General features: G+C 39.7%; 1 protein-coding gene across 1 annotated transcript in view; it reads right to left on the bottom strand.

Moving 5' to 3' along the window:
- GPR158 (G protein-coupled receptor 158) overlaps positions 1-19,844 on the bottom strand; it is a 187,128-nt gene that overhangs the window by 19,193 nt on the left and 148,091 nt on the right. The window contains exon 7 of the mRNA XM_050308312.1: positions 4,901-5,139. Within this exon, the coding sequence (XP_050164269.1) occupies positions 4,901-5,139 (239 nt within the window). The remainder of the gene's footprint in view (positions 1-4,900; positions 5,140-19,844) is intronic.

The following is a 19,844-nucleotide window of genomic DNA, read 5'->3' as shown; positions in this document are numbered from 1 at the left end:
GCAAGGGACATGCTCACCCCCAGACTGGGGGTCCCATGGCTTGAGGGTGCCCTAGAGATGGCTTTTGCTAGCAATGGAAACATATCCACTGACTTGAGTGCGAGCAACATGTCTAAGAGTCTCACTGCACTAAACATATGCCAGTGCTCAGGTTTAAAATCCCTAGGAACTTTCCTCATATCTCTGAGCCCTTATACTAAAGCACTTTTTAAATTATCCTACACAGACGTGTTTTCCTGCCTTATTCCTTCTATATAGCTCACTGTTGTTATTAAAGTCAGCTGGGCACTCTGCTTGTCATGTGCCCCATCACCACCCTTCACTTGTGTGCAGATGAAAGAGGAAGAACAGGATCAGAAAGATCTACCACCAGCAGCTGAAAACTGGCTGAGTGTGGGGCCTTTTATCACACATCTTAAAGGGAATGCGAGCAAATGCCAATGGTTTCCAAAGTACTTGGAGCACTGGAAAGACTTGGAGTCGTACAAGTAGAGGATTCCAATAAGGGTGGCGCAAAGGAAGCCAGAACACCTTCCAGCCTCTCCCAAAGCCACCTCCTCCCACAAGCGGCTTGCAGAAGCTGCGAAATATGGCATTTACCATTACATAAACCTGCAGCTAGGGCAACCCAAACATGGTTTCCTGAGCAGAAATACTTTGTAGAATTTTTGACTAAATAAAGTGTCTGGAAATTCATCTACCATGTAACAGATAACAAGAAAAAGGGGGTAACACAATCCAAACCGCTCAAGCTGGGGGTTCCAGCACCGCTCACCATCTTTGGTGCTCTTCCTCATACTCTTCCAGATTTACCATATCCTAGAGATGAGTGACATAAACTGCACACAGTGTTGGTGATGCAGACTGTGGAAGAGGTGTACGTGGTAGCAGAAGTGGCTTATAAGCAGAAAAGGGACAGAGCTGAAGGTACTTTATAAGACAATATTCTTCTCCTATTTCTGCTCCAAACATTTTATACATCTCTGGCCTTATCACTTTGAGTAAGCTTTTCACAAGTGATCACTATTTCTACATGATACATTTTCTGAGCACCTAATGTGAGACATGAAGCCAGATCCACACCAGTGGAATTCTAACAGGCGTCTCCTGGTTGTGCTTTCCACACAGAGAAGGCTATAAACAGTACTCTGAAAAACCAGTTCCTCGATGTCTCAAGATAGAAACTTAAAATGGATAGCTACTGTTGACAATTCTGGCTTTAATCTTTGTGCATCAATGCTAAGGAGAAAATGCTTCAAAATGCCCATTTGGAAATGAACAGTTCTTTATTCATTTCATGTTCTGAACCATACACTCTGAATATGGCATTGGGCCACATCAAATGGGGATAATAAAAAGAAATAATAATCATTCATTCACTGAATGCAGCAGAGGGGCTGTAGAATATTTAATAAAGGGCCTCATAAAGATGTATTACAATGCCCCAGCTCAAAACTGTACAAGCAGTCTTAATGCACAATCTGTAAGAGCCTGTCCTGGCACCTCTTGCCCTCTCTGAAAACATTGTATTTGTTGAATATCAGCAAATGAACAGTGGGAGGGAGTTCTTTTAGGAACAGTCTGAAATACTCACTTTGTTCCTTTTCCTGGCTGAGAGTATGCAGTAATCATGAGGAAGCTTTGTGTTTGAAATCCTCCTGATGCCCAAGACCCAAAGCATGACCTACAGATGCGTGGGCCGTAGCAGCAGCTCAGGTCAGCCACACAGGAGTAACACTGCTCCTGCCAGCCAAGAATCAAACAAGTTCGGGGGAAAAACACCTCCCTGTGCTTTGATAATACATGTCATTCATAACTAAATAAAACACTGAAAAATGCACACAGGATGCATGGGGGATTTTTAAAAGCTATCCTATTCATGCTGGGTGAAACTCTGGCCCTGATGAAGTCAGGAACATCCATCTGCCAAGATTTCACCTCTGCTTTTTATTTGTCCTTGTGCAGGCATGTTTATCGCTCTGCCTGCTTTTCTCTCCTGCCTGGGGCTTTGTTCATGAAACTTATTATTTTGTATTTCTTTCCAGTTTCTGGAAAGTTCTTCTAAATCCTGTGCCTATATCTCTTTCACTTTTAGGATGCTTTCTCCTCAGGATAAAGAATAATAGTTTCATTTGTGACACTGCAAGCCCTTAGGTTTATCAGATGTTTATCACTTGGGTTTTTTTCCAACTTGGAATCTGACTGTGACAGGTAGAGGTATAGAATGTATTCAGGCCATAGGAAAAAAGCTTTGTGGGTGAGTGTTTTCAAGCCCCCAGGTCTTTCTCTGCAATCTCAGACTGTCACCCATGCCATGGCTTGTCAATGAGACAGATACCCCAACCTTGAAAGTGATGCAGAAACAAACATAAAGGAAATAAAAATAATCCAGGCAAGTAACAAATAAGCTATCCACAATTATCCAACCCCAAGGAAAACACACGCTAACCCACATTATGTTATATAGATAAAATAAGATTTACTGAATGCTAATTTTTCTCATCAGCATATCACAGAGTAAAGAGGCAATGCCAGAAATGGTGACAACCTTTATGTCTAGGTCCCTACTTCTCTCACAGAGAGAATCCTCTTAAACTTAATGGAAATGTAAATATAAAACGTTCACTGCAATAAAAGTCTCTAGAGACAGAGTCTAAGTAGCATGATTAGTATGGAAAATGCTTCATAAATCCCAACTCCACTAATCTCTGGTAGCATAAAGGATTCATCTCATTATGACTTTCTAACAGAGCCTTGTTAATTCTCACTTCACCAATCTGCGACCTTGAAAATTCCCTTTCTGCGTTTCAAAGAAGTGTTGACAGCCAAGTGAAATAGGGAGGTGTTCCATCAAGGACTACAAGTAACAGAATATATCCCAAAACACTCACTAGTTTTATATAAAATACTGTGCCTAACTATATTAAATGAAATAACAAGTCTTTAAAAAATTGCTATGCACTGGTTTTATTTTAGCATTTGAAATCAAATGGCATACTCTATCAATTAATTTATCACATAGTATATTTTGCAAGGCTGCTCCCAGTCAATTACAGGAATAAAAGAGGTTCGGCATTATGGGCATTTTTTCTGACACATCTCTGAGGTGAAGCATCTCATTCTGGAAGTAGTTCCTATTGACTGTAAGCTTTTCAGACTGCTATTAACAATAAAAATCCTGAAGTGCACATGCACACACACACATATATAAATATACATAGACAGACATTTTAGTACAGTCTTGTAGGTGTACGTCTCCTGGTACCACTGATGTGACTGCACAGTTTACTGAAGACTTGCACAAGCATAACTCTGTGTATAGGTAATTTGGGTAAGAAGACAAAATGACAGAACGTAAGAAATTCTACCCAATTTATTCAGGTTTGAGAGCTCACTTTGCCTCTACTGCCCTTGAGTATATTCTGAAAAACATTTTAAACCCTTCTAAATGTAAATATATCTTAAAAAATTATCCTTGTTTTTTTTTTCCAAAACTACACAGACAGTAACTTATGCAATTTCTTACCAAAAAGGGACTATTGATCACAATTAGGTATTAGGATCTGAATTGTTAATCACTGCACTACCAGAACCATAAAATACAGAGACTAAAACCATTTGTTTGCCATTATGCAAAAACCATCACTATCAAAATTTTAATGAAATTACATTGTCAAATGCAGTAAAATTTTGATCCAAAATGGGTTATTGTTTCCCATTTAATTCTCTTTTGTTATTAATTTTAAAACATCTCTGGCAAGAGTACTATTCCATTACTGCAAAGTACACTCTCCAAAAGGGCCCAGATCAAGATGCATTTCAAAACATAACCCTTTCTACTCCTCTCTGTGTGGTTTACCAGTGAGCATATTGACAGATGGGGTACCTGTGTGCCTCACTGCCTTTGAGGTATTACACCTGAGAGCCATGGACACTCCTAGGTGAGGCTGGCAGCAGTGTTCTGCTCTGTGTATTGCCATGCACTGGCCATCTGTACACCACTCTCAGAGAAAACACTCCTCATACCTGCAGACCACCTCTGGCCATCTCATCTGCACTCTCATGAGGAGGAGCCACCATTACCTCTCCCTAATCCTCAGTACCAGAGCTCTGTCAATGGGATGTCCATGGGAGAATAAGGGAAAGATTAGTAAGGTAAGAATTTATTTTAGATTTCAAAACACGGATGTATTTGAGAAAGTGGGTGCCAAGCCTGGGCTGTACTAGAGAAAATGGCTCTAGATGGAAGCACCAAAACTGTGTGGCCACTGGGAGAAAGAACATTACACTGTTTAACTGAACCCTGGCATGGGGAACCCACTGTTTGTTATAGAGTGAAGGAAACAAAACCAAATCATTTTTCTCCTTTCTTTAAGTTTGGACTGATATTTTTTAGCTCCTGCCTACTCCATGCACTGAGAACACATCCAACAAATACATTAAGTTGGCATATTTGATGTGTGTTTTCTATTTCCTTTACTTTGATGCTAATTTCTGTAAGTTTATGAACGAGTGTTCTTGGAAGTTCTTTCCCTCCTCATGCAAGAGCTTTGCCCAGTTCTTTGGTGTGAAAACAAAAAGCCTCCTCTGATCTAGCCACAATTTTGGACTTCAATAGCAGAAGAATTTTTGAAAAGCTTCAGTAGTAGAAGAACTAGATACCTTCTGCCTTCAAAGATGAAACGTCTTGAGCACCCATCAGTTTGTTACTACAATCCAAGTTACAAACCTTTGAAAGGCATAGAAGTTTCAGTATATTTTAATTATTTTACTTCCATAGAAGCTTTTCACATCATATTAGGTAGTCTGGCAAAACTTTAAGAAATTCTAAAAGAAGAAAAATTAAAAAACAATCAAGCTTTATTTCAGAAATTAAAGATAAACTAGAAAATTGACATACCAACAGCCATCATGTAGTCCCAGCGGTCTATGAGGCACATGTTGAAGATCAGGTGGTCAGATGTTTGCCCCTGGCCAATGAGTGGAATGTTTCTCTCCAAATTTTGGGTTATTGCAGAAGTCCAGCCAACGAGAAACCAAAAGACTACCAGAAGAATAACAGCCAGCATCCTCATCACTCGCCCACCTGTCATGTATGGAATACGCTGAGCCGTTCGGGACAGGAATACCTTCAAAACCCTGAAAAATTTAGACAGTGCAGAATTAAGAAGAGTGCTAGCAAGTCTCACAGGAATTAAGATTTTCCTTTTATTTTACTATCAAATTATTTTTAAAAAATCAACTTTCTTTCCCCTGACACTACGTACAAGAGTGAAATTGAGACACTATTACTTTCATATTAATCGTATTTAAATGGAACTGATTGCTGCCCGGAGAGTGCTACACAGCAATAAGAGAAAGTATTAGCTATGCTTATGTTAAAGACATGCATTCACATGCTGTGTTGTCAAGCTGCTTTGTACCTTCCAGCTCTCAGTGGAAGACTTCTGTCTTTGGAAAAAGAAAGGTCATTTCCATAAAAAAGCAACCATGTATGTTAGATTTCATTCTGTTTTGATGCTGTCTGTCTGCTCATCCTCAGTCATGCTATTTCCAGAGAACAAATTAACACTTGGATATTTTTCCCACTGAGTTAGATGCTGCTGAGACAATAACCTAGTAATCATAGAAATAACTGTGGAAGGCACTTGGCTAATTAAGTGGTTTCTGATTTATTTAGAAGCAACAACATATTTTTCAAGCTAGGACAGAAACATCATAAGAAAAGCCACACCATAGGTCAGGCACATATACCATGTAACACTCACTTTAAAAATATTTGCACTTAACTATTAGCAAAAGTTTACTCCCACCAAGAATTATTCAAGGAAATATCACCTGCATCACAAATGCAGAAAAAGGTCCTCCTGGGAGCATGAGAACAATCAAAACTTGAGGAAATCACCCTGGGAAGAGGGAGTAGTTTGATTCTTCCTGTGGCATGAAACATCTCTGTGTGCCGCCTGCAGCACGAGATCTGCCTGGGAGCATCGTGGGGAACATTGCAGTGCTCCGACCTTGGCCCTGCTAAGCTACCGATGATGACCAGTGTAGAAAGGCTACCTTGGAACTTTTCATGTACCCAGACCTTTAGAAGCAGATGGGCTGAAGTTTAAAGACTGTTTCAGAGGCTGGGGTGAGGAGTTTTTCAAAGTTAAGAGGTACGTTGTTTCAGTGATTTTGTCCTGACTCCTAAGCATGAGCATGTCCAGTGAATACTCTCAATATCCATGAAGGTACAAATTATCACTGAGGTTTAGGGATCTTGATTTTTTTTTTTTTTTCAGAAAATTGAGTTTTTAAGTGCCCTTGTCAGCTCTGCAGTTTTTTCAGTGTACCAAGCATCAAGCCACCTCCCAAACCATTCCACAGCCAGGCCTGCCTTTTCAGCAGTAAAAAAACAAACAAACTTCAGATTAACATTTATGCTTATATTTGTCTAAGAGAAGGCAGAAAGAACTGATGTTGCCTCTCCCTTGAAAAACAACTAATAGAGCAGTTGCCTTTAAAGGCAGAAGCACAAAAGCTTTTCCATATCCATAAAAATGAATCTGCTTTCGACTACAAACACAGTCTTCACAGTGTGCATTAGGTGAAGTCAGAGATCTGAATATGTTCAACATTATTCAGCTGTTTCCCTCCCAACAGTCACTCCACAGGGAGTCACAATTTTTGATCTTTCCATGTTTGATAGATGTTCTGCTCTGCTTTTACGTGCTAAGTGCCTTACGTTGGAAGCAGCTTCCCAAAGACTTCAGGGAGGAGAGACAGAAAACTCCACAGAGGCAAGGCAGGCCACTTCCCTCCACACTGCTCAGCCACAGCACTACTGTTCCAGAGCAGCACTGGTAAACCCTCATTTTCTAAACAGTAAAAATCAGGGAGCAAAGGCTTTCCTACTCCCTGTTGTGAATGCTGGTCAATAGTTAGCTTCTCTGAAGAGAAGTAAAACATATTCTTTTTGTAGTGAACTGGAAAATTTCACAGCTTTAGTCTGTCATTTGAGAAAAATCTCATTGTACATTTTTATGAAGGTTTAATAATTAGTCATGCAAACCAGCTGAGAACTATTAGAAAATTCCTGTATTTTGGCTCTTCAAAGTCAATTCTTGATGATTCTGCTGAAAGTGAACATGTGAGCTTTTTCTGGACATAACAAGGCGGGACCCATTAGATTTCTTCCAGTACTAGCTCATTATCTGCTGCCTGTGAGACAGCTTTCTAAGGGAGGAGGGTGGGCTGCTGTTACGTTATTGATCTAAGCACAGTGAAACAAATAACATTTTGCAATACAGCAGTCAAACTCCCTCCAATTTGGATCAAATCACATTTCTTTTTTTCTCCTCTTTTTCGCAAAAATAAGCATCCCACACCATGACCATTTCTACCTTGGTCATGTAGTCCTACATGTACCCCAACCTTTACACTGCTTTTTCCAAACACTTTTTTCCTGGAAAGATGTAAGGAAAGTTGGGTTAGATTTACAGTGTTGAAAATCTCCTTTTCAGAGGTTGTGGCACAGAAGTATTCAACCAGAACACGAGCTCCAAAGTTGCAATTCCCTCATCTTCCTGCCACAACACGAATCTAAAGTTGCATTGCTCACCACCTCAACACTGACTTACATGCTTCATCTGCTCTCATCTCCTATGTATTATTGAACATGGATCCAAGCAGAGACAAGTGCCCAGGAGTTTCCCACCCAAGAGCAAGACCTCTCACCAGCCTGGAGGATGATTTTCCCTCCTGTACCTCTGACTCATAACAGTCAAAGTTCACTATAAAAAAGCTGAATCACTGCAATATGAGAACAAACTGCCTCACCAAGCACGTAGTGTTTGATGACTGGTACCCTCTATCAGAAAACAGGGGAGTTCTCAATTCAAATCCCTGCCCTTACTTCTGGATAGCAAATGCTCAGACCCCCTTTATCACTCAGTTCTGTATCTATGTATTGGGTAGAACTAGCTATGGAACAAATGAGAGAGAATTCTCACAGGGAGGCAAGAAGTGAAGCTAGTGGATTGCATCTACACAAGAAAATCAAATAGGTCCTGTGTTGCCCCTGGCACTGATGGCAACCGGCACAGAACAGCCAGCATCCATACTATTACTCTCAGCATTACAATTCAGCAGGACAGAGGATGGAGTTCCAGTGCCTAGGAATGTTCTCTCTGATGCTACTTAATTTGTGAATATATATATATATAGTCCTGAATGCAAGTTCCTGAGGAAATTAATGTTTAATTATGAGTATCTAGTAAGTCAATGTAAAATGGAAAGACTTCTCCTCCTGTCCTACCTACCCCCAAAATGTCTGGCAGCACCAAGCACCAGCCAGTGCCCTGGTAGAAGCTTAGGGCTCTGTTTGAGCCATATGGTCTCTGATCTAAAGCAGAAGAGAAAACTTCACCATCTTCCTCAGCATCTTCTAGTTCTTCTCCCACCTAAAACCATTCAGCATTCCACTGCATTCCACTTTTCTGTGCTGTTGTTGGATAATCAAACAATCATTTTCAGTGACATGTCATCAGCTCCGTTTACAGGCAGATCAGACAGAACACTGCAATGTGCTCTACCTGCTTTGCTGGAAGACACAGCTGCCTTCAAGCAAAGCTTTGACTTACAGGCAGCATTAAAGCTGATATACAATAGCCATCCTTTTTACAGAGTAAACAGAAGGCACAGTTCAGACTGAATGAACTGCCTGGAGACCACTGCAGGTAACTCCCAACTCTTCTGGCTGCACTGTCAAGAACTAAGCTATGCAGTCTGAGGGTTTTCTTTGGGATGTCTGGCTCCACATAAATGGACAAGGGGAGGGTGTGGTTGCAAACACTGAGAGCCAAGGGAAGCTCAGCAGTTGGGAAGCAAAGTGATGCTGTAAGTGGGTCTGAAGCAGAGGGACAAAGCCTACCGGTTCACAGGACTGGCTGGGATCACCAACTTGGAAAAAACAAGCAAAGCAGGTGACTGCTGCTGTAGTTACATCCTGAGATGCAATGTGTAATCTTTGAAAATAAATCACATCATATTAAATTTTCAAGTCATATCAATAATCTGTCCTGTGAAGAGAAAAGATGGCCCCAAAACTACTGCTGACTGCATAAGCATCAGGAACAACAGGTGAAGGATCCTGCTTTGACAGTAATGACCCAACACAGTTTGTTTATTTTTTATTTCTAACATCTGTCATTTTGTAGCTCTACTGAGTCATTCTGTCAAACTGTTCTGTTCCAGACTGATGATTTTTGTTGTGATATGAAAGCTACATCAGAAAGATAACAGGTCAAGCTCTTAGGAAGTATATTGCCCTCCTGCAGTGCAGGGATTATATCTTACCTGCTTTTTCTGGAGTAACAGTCAATATGTCACTAATTACTTTGAGTTTGTAGACTGATGTGATTCTACTAAAAGTGAAAAGGTACTTGTGGCACATGTATGGCACTGCATCAATGTCAAAGAGAGCTTACGCTTCACACTTGACACACAATTACATACACATACACAAATACCGAGTGCAAGTTTTATTTTCACATCAGAAAAGATGACTGAACGAAGAATATCAACACTTAAGGCCCAAGACCTCAGAAACCGTATTTAGATGGACTCATACCATCAGTTACTGGTTCTCCCTGGAAAGGATAAAACCCAACCGAGAGAGAAATGAACAGCCTTCTAAACAACTTTCCAGCTGAAAGTGTCCAAATTAGTCATTGTTTACTTCCCAAGTGATTTCTCAACACCTCAGCACAGAACAGACAAGAAGTGCACCTCTGAAGAAAATGTTCACTGAAATTGGGATGATCTTTAGCTTTATTGATTCTGACCACCCTGAACCTGAGCAAACCTGGACTGAAAGGCACCATGACAATGGCATGGAAAGACCTGCATCATATTCATCATCTCCTGTCCAGTGAAAAGGTACAACAACTAGAAAAAGAAGTTCTGGCAAATATTTGGGTGTATGAATAGTTCGTAGAGTCCCCATCTTGTGTATAGCCAGAAAACTTGGCCCCATATTGCTGAGAGCCATCAAAATACCTCAAATCCTTCACACTATGCATGCAATAAATCACAGCGTAGATGACAGGAAATCTCCAACATTTTTCATTTCAGAGAAGAATTTTTTAATAGCAAATACACAGTCAAGAACATTGCCATGAAAGGCAAAAAAATACTCAGAAGAATCGACTAACCCTTCCAAATGCACTGGATTTTGTAATAGGTAACAGAGCACAAGTGCGCCCTTGTGCTCAAGAAGGCCAATGGTTTCCTAGGCTACCTCAGGAAAAGCACTGCAAGCAGGTTAAGGAATGTGATCCTGCCCCTCTACTGAGCCCTGGTGAGGTCACATCTGGAGTGCTGTGTCCAGTTCTGGGCTCCTCAGTACAAGAGAGACATGGAGCCCCTGGAGCGGGTCCAGTAGTAGGGTGACAAAGATGATTAAAGGACTGGAGCATCTCTCTTGTGAGGAAAGGCTGAGGGAACTGTGCCTGTTCAGCCTTGAGAAGAGAATATTGAGAGGGGACCTCTTCAATGTTATAAGTATCTGACAGGGGTGTGTGTCAAGAGGATGGACCCAGGCTCTTTTTGGTGGTGCCAAGCAATAGCACAAGAGGCAACATACAGAAACTGATGCGTAGAAGTTCCACTTGAATATGAGGAAGGGCTTTACTGTGTGAATGACCATGCAGTGGAACAGATTGCCCAGAGAGGTTATGGAGTCTCCCTCATTCGAGATATTCAAAAACCACCTGTACACAATCCTATGCAATGGGCTCTAGGATGTCCCTGCTTGAGCAAGGATGTTGGACTGGATGTCCCACCCTTCCAACCTGACCCACTTTGTGATCCTGTGAAGGCTGGTCTGCACAGTGAGACCACTAACACTATCATAAGCTTGCTCGATAGTTACAAGGTAAACTCTAAGTACCAACAGTACTGGAAATACAGGGAGGAAGACTAGCTGAAGGATTTTTTCCTTTGTACTGGAATAATGTCTGGCTTCAAATCCTTACCTGGCAGTCTGTGGTTAATAAATGGTATTAATATCTGAGGATATCTTCATGGTACATTAAAAATTACCAATTAGATATTCTTGTGTATTGAATGATGAAACAGTGCTGTCTGTTTTCTGTAACAAATTATATTTACTTTCAAAAAAGTGATTTTGAAAGTACAGTTTCCTTGACATATTCCCTAATGTTTTAAAGTGTTTTTCTGCTGTGGAGAACTAATGCAATACAAATTTATCAGATGTATGGGCAGAAAAACAAGCTGTGAAGATGTATTTTATCTCAGTGCCTGGTAAAATCTACCACTAGTAGGCTAAGACAGATGGGTCATGACAATGCCAAGCTACTTCATACAGAAGTTTCCCAGATTAGTTTTAATGTTACATGTGTAAAGGTAATTCTACAGTGCTTAAATAAAAGTTCCCCTTCTGGATAAATGTACAGTAGACAAACTATGCTAACCTAATTTTCAAGAGTTTGAGCAGACTGAGGAAGGTGGGAGGGAAATTACATGCAGTTCAAGGGAAGGCTCTGGGTATTGGGAGGCAACAGGAAACCAATAGGTTTCCCACTGCAATCAGAAACCACTCACTCCCATGTGAGCAGCACTGGACTCACAGTCTCATGTATATTTAATAACATGGAAAAAGTCTAAAAATATGATTTCCTTTGATGAAAATTTATTGATTTGAAGTAGCTTTTGTCTGCCAACCTGTAAGTAAGCCTGGAATGAGCAAACAACATTGTTACTTCTTTAAATGTAGCCTAGATTCTGACAATTTTCATGCTATACATAGGCTTTATTTTCTCCTTTCACCTGCAAGTCTAAATTCCCACCTGAGAAAGGCTCAATTTCCTGGTGGATTATAGATCAGAAAGCTTGCTCTGCCTGCAGCCAGTTCCAAGAACTGTAGTAGGAATCTTTTGACAGACCAGCTGAGGTTTGCTTTTCCTCAGTGCCTCCTTGCTCCCCAGCTCACTGCTCTGTTGCCCACATCTGTTCCAGCTGTCTGTCAGCTCCCATTGCAGGAGACACTGAAGCTCTGTGTGTGTGTGTTGGTTTTTAAAGTGTTTTTGTTTATATCATCATATCATCCAGGTAGGTCTCATCAGAAAAGGCTGTTCCTCAAGGGGATTTGCCCATCCTGAGTGTGTGCTGCTGTATTTACTAAGCACTGGGCAGCTGAGAGGTAAGAAGGCTCAACAAGGGGACTTGCCATGTCACGTAACTAGGTTTCAGTGATGCAGACCAAGTCTCCTTATTTATTAAATCCTCATCTGCTTTGTGCTCATTATCTCTTCTAATAAACCACTTACTACACTAATACCCCCACGAATCCTGCTGAGATTAGCAGAACTACAGAGTGCCAGTGAAACGCCTGACACTTCTCTGTCAAACTCTGATGAGGCAGAGCTCTTACAAAGCACCCCATAAACAATTAAATAAAAAGCCTATCAATCTGTCCCCAGACAACCAGCAGTGACATATCACAGAACAGTTGGGGTTGGAAGGGACCTTAAAGATCAGCTAGTTCCACCCCACTGCCATGGGCAGGGACATCTTCCATTAGAACAGACTGCTGAAAGTCCCATCCTACCTGGCCTTGAACACCTTCATGTCTCCTGTTTGTCAACTACTTGGGCTTAAGGTTACATCACACAGTTGCTTTGGTAGCACCAAAATCAAGAGCTCATGGACACAGAATCTGATTCCTAAAATTCTGAAAATCCCAGGTCCTTGGGATAGGCACAAAGCCATCTCTTTCCAAGTCTGCTACTGAATGGTTAACACAGCCCATTTCAATACCTTCCTCCTAGTAGATATGTTTAAATAACTACATCCCTCACTCACTGAAAAACGAGGTCAGCTCCTCAGACAATTTTCTCCCTAAGAAACCAATTCCTGTTGAAGTCTTTTCTTCATTCAAATTTGTAGTGATTTTGTGACAGAAACCACTAGGAGTTTGGACTGATGATTATAAATCCTTTAGCCTTTACAAGCTCTGGTTAAATTAATTATTTCTTAAAATTCATCAGGTGGTTATTATCTTTTTGTAAATCTAAAGCCATTGAGTTATTTACCCTTATCAAACGTTTTCAGAACAGGCAGTACAGAAGATCTCAAGGTCACTATTTATCAGGAAGCTTACACTGAAAGCAGATGCAGAAGCTGCCTGCTGGTAACCTTTTCCTACAACAGGTCGAGAACATTTTCAAGGCTTTCATTCCAAAATTTGCTTCACATAACGCTGTGGAGTCAAACGTACAAAAGGCAAATCCGCTCCTGATACCAGTTCACAATGTTTCATTTAACAAAGGCACATGAGTAAAACCAGTTGGGATGACAAATTCACCTCCTTGTTAGCGCTGCTCCATACAGGCACCCTCTACTGCTGAAAACATTCACAGACAATTTCAACAACCTTCTAGAGTCAGCAATACGGTAGCTGGTCAACACCTTATGCCAAAGCTTGCATTTTTGTTCTTAAAACAGTCACACTGCAGACAGGGAAAGTCTTGAAATGGATAAAGCCCAAATACAAACCGAAGTAAATTTGAGAGTGGCTATTTATCTTGATACAGAAAGATTTTCTTTCCTTTCTTCTCCTCCTTACATAAGTACTTTTGATCACAGAATGATAAGCCCCACTTTAAAAAGACAGTACCTTTTCAGCATTTTTAATATGTCCAGAAAACCAAAATACTTCACTCCTAAAGCTAAAGACAGTAAATATTCTGGTCCATTTGCATGATGTGAAATGTTACAGCTTTAATAAAGACTTAACAATCCATCACAATTGTACTATGTTTCACCACTTTTATAAATAGATTAATTAATTCATTCAGATACTGTATAAGATGAATGCAAGGCTCTTCTCTGGATCAAACAACAGTGAAAAAAAATCTAGTGGACTTGAACGAATCACAGTTCACTCTGCTAAGCAGTTTGTTTATTGTGAAGACTGAACTATATATCCATAGCATATTTACAGATCACTCCACTTTGCTTTTTGAGAAATGCACCAAAAGTAGTCAGCAGTTGAAGTAAAACAACATAACCATATTTCACAAATAAATGTCTTCATGTTCATGGATAGATGCTTCACTGTTTTACACCTTGTATTTCACATATGGTTAATATGATACTGTAACTGTTAGTGTGTGCTACATTGTGGATTGAATAAGATAAAAAGATTTCAATAAAAATATCTCCTCAATTTATTTATTTTAATCCTAATTACACAGCAAGTTTCTACGTTAAAGTAGCATAAAATGAAATGTGGTGTTATGTGATCTCTTTCATCTTATTATCTGCTTTAAAAATGTTAAAAACTATTAAATAATGTTCTTAAAATTATATCACACAATTCTGCTACTGAATTTTCTACAGTAGGATCTGAAATCCTGCAGGGCAGGGCAGATGTGGCTCTTGGTTTCACCCAGGCTGCCAGTTCCCAGCTGACATCCCTGGGACACCATTAACACACAGACCAGTGCAGGTGTTTTGCACGGTGTCCACAGCGCCAGCAACGAGGGGGTTCCCCAACCTTGCTCTAAAGCAACAAATATGTTGATTTACAAGATCTAACCACAGAGTTTGGGTTTGGATTTGTCATCATAGATACTTCAATGACAGTGATTTTTCTGAATACTCCACTTGCAGGAGATGAAAAGCAGCAAGATTCTTTTCTCCTTTGACTCTCCTAGGAGTCAAATTGCATTTTCCTTAAACAGTTTCTCATGCTGATGAGATTTTCTTGTGAATCTTCAAACTCCATGTGACATCTGGTATTTATCTATATTTGTAAGATATTAAATATAATTCTTTAAGAAACAATGGGGTCAGTAGACTTCTCTGACACAAGTGCTATTTCTCTGTCTGTCTGTGGACTGCTGAGCAAGCTCAGATCTGGGAGACAGCAGCAGGTAACAGTAAGAGATCTGGAGCAGATCCAAGAGTCTGGAAACAAAATTCACAAGAAACAGAGAAGACTGTGGAAAATTTGATGCAACTTCAAAATTCATCAAGCCAGATCAAATCCAGGCCTGCCCTGCAAGAGCATGACACACAAATCAAGAATCAGGCACAAACACTGCTACTTCTGGTCCGATGTATCTAGTTGCCTTGTTTTCCACCAAAAAACAAGTCACCTTGACTAGTCAAACAGATTTTCTGAGATTTCTCACTGCCTTTTTGGAGGAGGTTCCTGCAGGAGAAGGTGAATACAGCTCAAAGGTGTCACTGATTGAGTGTTTAACTGCATTTTCAAGGACACTCAAGAGAAGTATTTTTCAAATAAACTGGTTTAAGTATGTTGCCTTGAAAAAAATCCAGTGAAAAGAAGCAGACCAGGAAAAGAACTATATCTGTGAAGCACTCACTAAAACACTATGCACAAAATCTTTTGGCACTGAAATGCCTCCTCACAAATTTACTTGCAAGCACTTGTTTCTTTTTCCGCTGTGAAATGACATTCCTACACACTACTTTAAAGTGGCAATCCATTATTAAAGATGCAGGAAGCAAACATCAGCGACTGAAGGGACAGGAAGCTCTCCCATCTCAATACACTGCAACAAACCATAATTTTTATGCCCTTATATCTTTGGGAGTGTGGGGTTTTTTCCTTTTGCTTTCCTTCTGTCAGAGTATTTCAGTCCTGAAAGTTACTGCGAACTGGTTAAGTTGCTTCCATATCGAATGACCAGAAGTATGTGCATCCTTACATATCCAAATGAAGCCATATAAATATTCACTTTTTTAACAGATCATCCTCCCAATCTTTTCACTTCATTGATAATCATATGTAGATAAACAAGAACAATTCTAAATATGCATTTCTTTTCAACCACGAGGACACTCAGGAGCAGGATACATTGAAAGGTCCAGTCTCTGATGTGTTCTGCTCTCACTTAGATGCATTAATTACCATGGTAGATAATCAAACAGCACAGATTAAACCAGTGGAACAATCCTACTCTCAGATCTTTTGTACTTCAGCAGAACTCAGAAGAGGTGCTGAGTTACCAACATCCTTATTATATGATGCCAAGATGACAAGGGTTAATGAAATGTGGTACAGAAAGCCACAGAAAGACACATAACTGTAATATTTAGCTATAACATTTGTTGCTGATTTTGTGCCCATTTTAATAAAACAAATGTTAACTACTTTATAATGTGATTGACAGGCACCAGTGTTTTATATCAACTCTACAGAAAACGCAGCTCTTTATCAGCACTGTGTTCTCCTTCCACTTGTGGAATAAATATTAACTTTATCTTGTGGTTGTGCATGAAGGTATCATGGCTAGGATACCCATGTGTATTTGAAAGGAAAGTTTATTCTTCGGCTTGTCTGCAAAAGATAACATTCAAGCCACTTTTATAACAGATAAAATCAGGAACATCTCCACCTGTCACAAAATATAACAGTGTCAACAGCAATAGAAATTGAGACCATAAACAATACTAGCTTTTTTGAATAAAATTTCTATGTCATAAAATATTGTTATTACTAACAATATTCCTCTGTAAATGTGCACCTGGAGTAGCTTAAACTGAATGGAATGAAAATGCTGGCGAGGGTATAACAGCTCATGAGGCATCTGGGGAGTTCTTATGTCTCTGGTTGATTAATTCACAGAATAGCCAAGGTTGGAAGGGAGAAATTACCAAATTGCCTAATGACAGCAGGTTATTGAGGACCTTGTACAGTTGGGTTTTGAGTTATTAGTCTATGTCAAGCAGAGGAGAAAGCAAGGGGCCAGCTGCTGGCATTGAGGAGCGGTGACCCTCTGCAGAATAAAAAGTCCAACATGCAAGTGAAATAGCAAAGGTTTCCACAGAAGCTTCACGTCTTTCACTGCAAGTTCCAGGCTTTCCAGGCTCTCAGGAGATGCAGGGACAACATCATATATAAATATGCCTCTAATCTATCAATATAGGGGTGCAGATAGAGCTAATTAAGTTTGCAGTGCTACCACAGATCTCCCTTTGCTTTACTAGTCATCTTATTTTACATTCTCCACTCTCAAAAGCAACAATGACAAAGTTTCCAAACCTTTATTACTTCAAACTCCTGTCTTCTCTTCTGAATACAGATGGTACAGAGGATAAACAGACAATAGTTGGTAACCAAGCTGACAGTCATATAAATTCCCTGACATACTGCCCAAAGTATTCATGCTTCCTTCGCTAAAAACTTAGGGGAATAAAAGAAATTCTAAAGGTAAGCAGACCAAACCAGAATTTTTTAGGTACTTCAGTATGTCAAACACCTCTCCTGTTGGAAGAACAAGTAGAACAATGACCATGAAAGAAAATGAATATCAGTATGTGCACAGCAGTTTCTCAGATAAAGTAGAAGACAAATTCCGGCCAGAGCAAAGTCAAATACAGAAGAATGCACTTCAGTTTATAATACTGTAGTAACAAGACAAATAACTAAAAAATCTGACATGCTACTCACTATCATTATTGAAACAGATCAGTTACATTCATGCTCTGGAGGAGATAAATTGCGTTCTGTATGCTCTTCTTCCAAAGTTTCATATAAAATAAAACATACAGTTATAAGAAATTTAAAGAACAGCAGCTGAGAATCATTGCACAGTATCAGCAATATCTGAATAAAATTAATCCTTTAATAAAATTCCATGATCTATTGCCAGGTAATTGCTTATTCAACTACGTTTACTCTCAATATGTGTAAGCATGTGTAGCAGTCAGAAAAAAACCTGCTAATCATGGGTATTTCTGAGGAAGCTTCAGTTTCTTGGAAACTAGTTTCTGACTGTCTGCCTGAATTTAAATTTTGTGAAAATAGTTAAAGTTGCATGTCTGGAGAATTACTTGCTGGGCAAGAATAACCCCTTGCAGCAGTACACTCCGAGGGTCAACTGGCTGGAAAGTAGCTTTGCAGAAGACAACTTGCTGATACTGGTGGACATCAAATTGACCATGAGCCAGCAGTGTGTACCCTTGTGGCCATATCAGGACCAGTGTTCTCTACCACAGGAGGCAGAGTATGTTCAGGGAGCTGAGGGGGTGATCCTATCCCTTTACTCATCATTGGTGAGATAGATGGAGTGATGTGTCCAGTCCTGGCCTCCCCAGTACCACCGAAACAAGGACATAGTGCAGGTAAGTCCTGTGAAGGGCCACAGAGATGACTGAAAGCCCTGAACATCTTATAAGGGAAGAGGCTGAGAGGGACTGTTCAGCCTGGAGAAGAGAATGCTCAGGAAAGAACTTATGACTGTCTATAAATGTACATAAATATCTGATGGGAGGGAGTAAAGGTGATCGAGCCAGACTCTTTCTCAGTTGTGCCCTGTGTCAAGATGAGAGGTAATGGGCACAAACTTAAATCCAGGAAATTGCATTTAAACATAAGAAAAATCTTTTTTTCTATTAATCACTTCAGACACTAGAATAGGTTGCTAAGAGAAACCTTGTGGAACTACATCCTCAGACAAATTCAGCACCTGACTGTACATGGCTCTGAGCATCCTGATCTGGCTGAGCCTGCTCTGAGCAGGTGAGCTGGACTATGTGACCTCCAGCAGTCCTTGCCAACATCAACTCTTCTGTGATTCTGTAGTCCTTGTGCAGATGTATAGATGGAAGAAACTATATTTTCCTAGTATGCTATCTGCGACAAGCTTTTTATTCACACCTTAAATCTTAAAATTTATTAGGCTTTAGAAGTGTATTAGCACTAAAAGTATATTAGCAGTAGAAGCTCTTTTGTATAACTTCCTCTATGAACTTCTTCAGAGCTTTGACTGAATATTCTATAAAGTATCACAAATTCTGCTCTCAGGGGCCCACTAAAGTACACATTTTCACTTTTATTTTCCAAATTTATTACTAGACAGTACTGTCACCCATTCTAATGAAGAGGGCAATGCCATTACTCATGATCCCCTGCAAGGTTATATATATCAATGCAACATACAACTTCAATAACTAAAAGAAAAATTCTCTTTGTTTGTCATTCTGCAATAAAATATTCAAGTTAAAAAAAGTCAACTAAGAAACACCAACTCTCATCTCCTAGTTTCCTCTCACACACACAGGAAGAAACAGCACCAACTGACAAGCTGAATTCTGCAAACTGTTGTTTTCTGTGTTCACCATAAAATAATGAAAAAAATATAATTTAAATTATAGTCGAAGGTTTAGTTGTCAAGAAAAACAAGAATAGTGCATCTATTTAATGAAAATTAGAATTATTCTGCTGTTCTGAAGGAGCATGAAGCAAGCACACAGGAGAGTTAATCTAAATGCCACAATTTTCAGGACAAAAGAGGAAAGGTTGATTGCTATAAGACAGACAAAACACTCATAAATTCTGACTGAAATCAAATGTAAAAGATGTAAAAGATGCAGATGCAGGCAATCTACCCATATAGAGCAATGAGACCCTACTGCCAACAACAGGGACTGAACAGAAGGGGAGGAAAATGCAGTAAGCTTGAAGCTCTGTAAAATCTGCAAAGATAAATTAAGGACAAAGAATGCCATCTCCACTTTGAGGTCATACACACATTAGACGTGTTGATAGCTATGAATTTTTTTAGAGAGTAGTTGTTTAAAAAGAAATATTCCAATCAGAGAGACATCAAATAGTGCTAAGAAATGCAGTGGCAATGACTTTGCTTCACAACCAAATAACCCAAAGAAGTAAATATGGAAAAAAGGGGGAATTAATATGACTCCTTTTTAATTAACAGACTTCGACTCAAATTCAGACTTGGTGACATCCACGAAACAAGAGCTAATCATACAAGAAACAGATTTGGACTCTTGAAAATAAC

This window comes from Myiozetetes cayanensis, unplaced genomic scaffold, assembly GCF_022539395.1.
Source record: "Myiozetetes cayanensis isolate MyiCay16 unplaced genomic scaffold, myiCay2020 scf1, whole genome shotgun sequence".
Lineage (NCBI taxonomy): Eukaryota > Metazoa > Chordata > Aves > Passeriformes > Tyrannidae > Myiozetetes > Myiozetetes cayanensis.
Note: the sequence above shows the minus strand (reverse complement) of the source record. Positions and strands in the feature narration are given on the sequence as shown.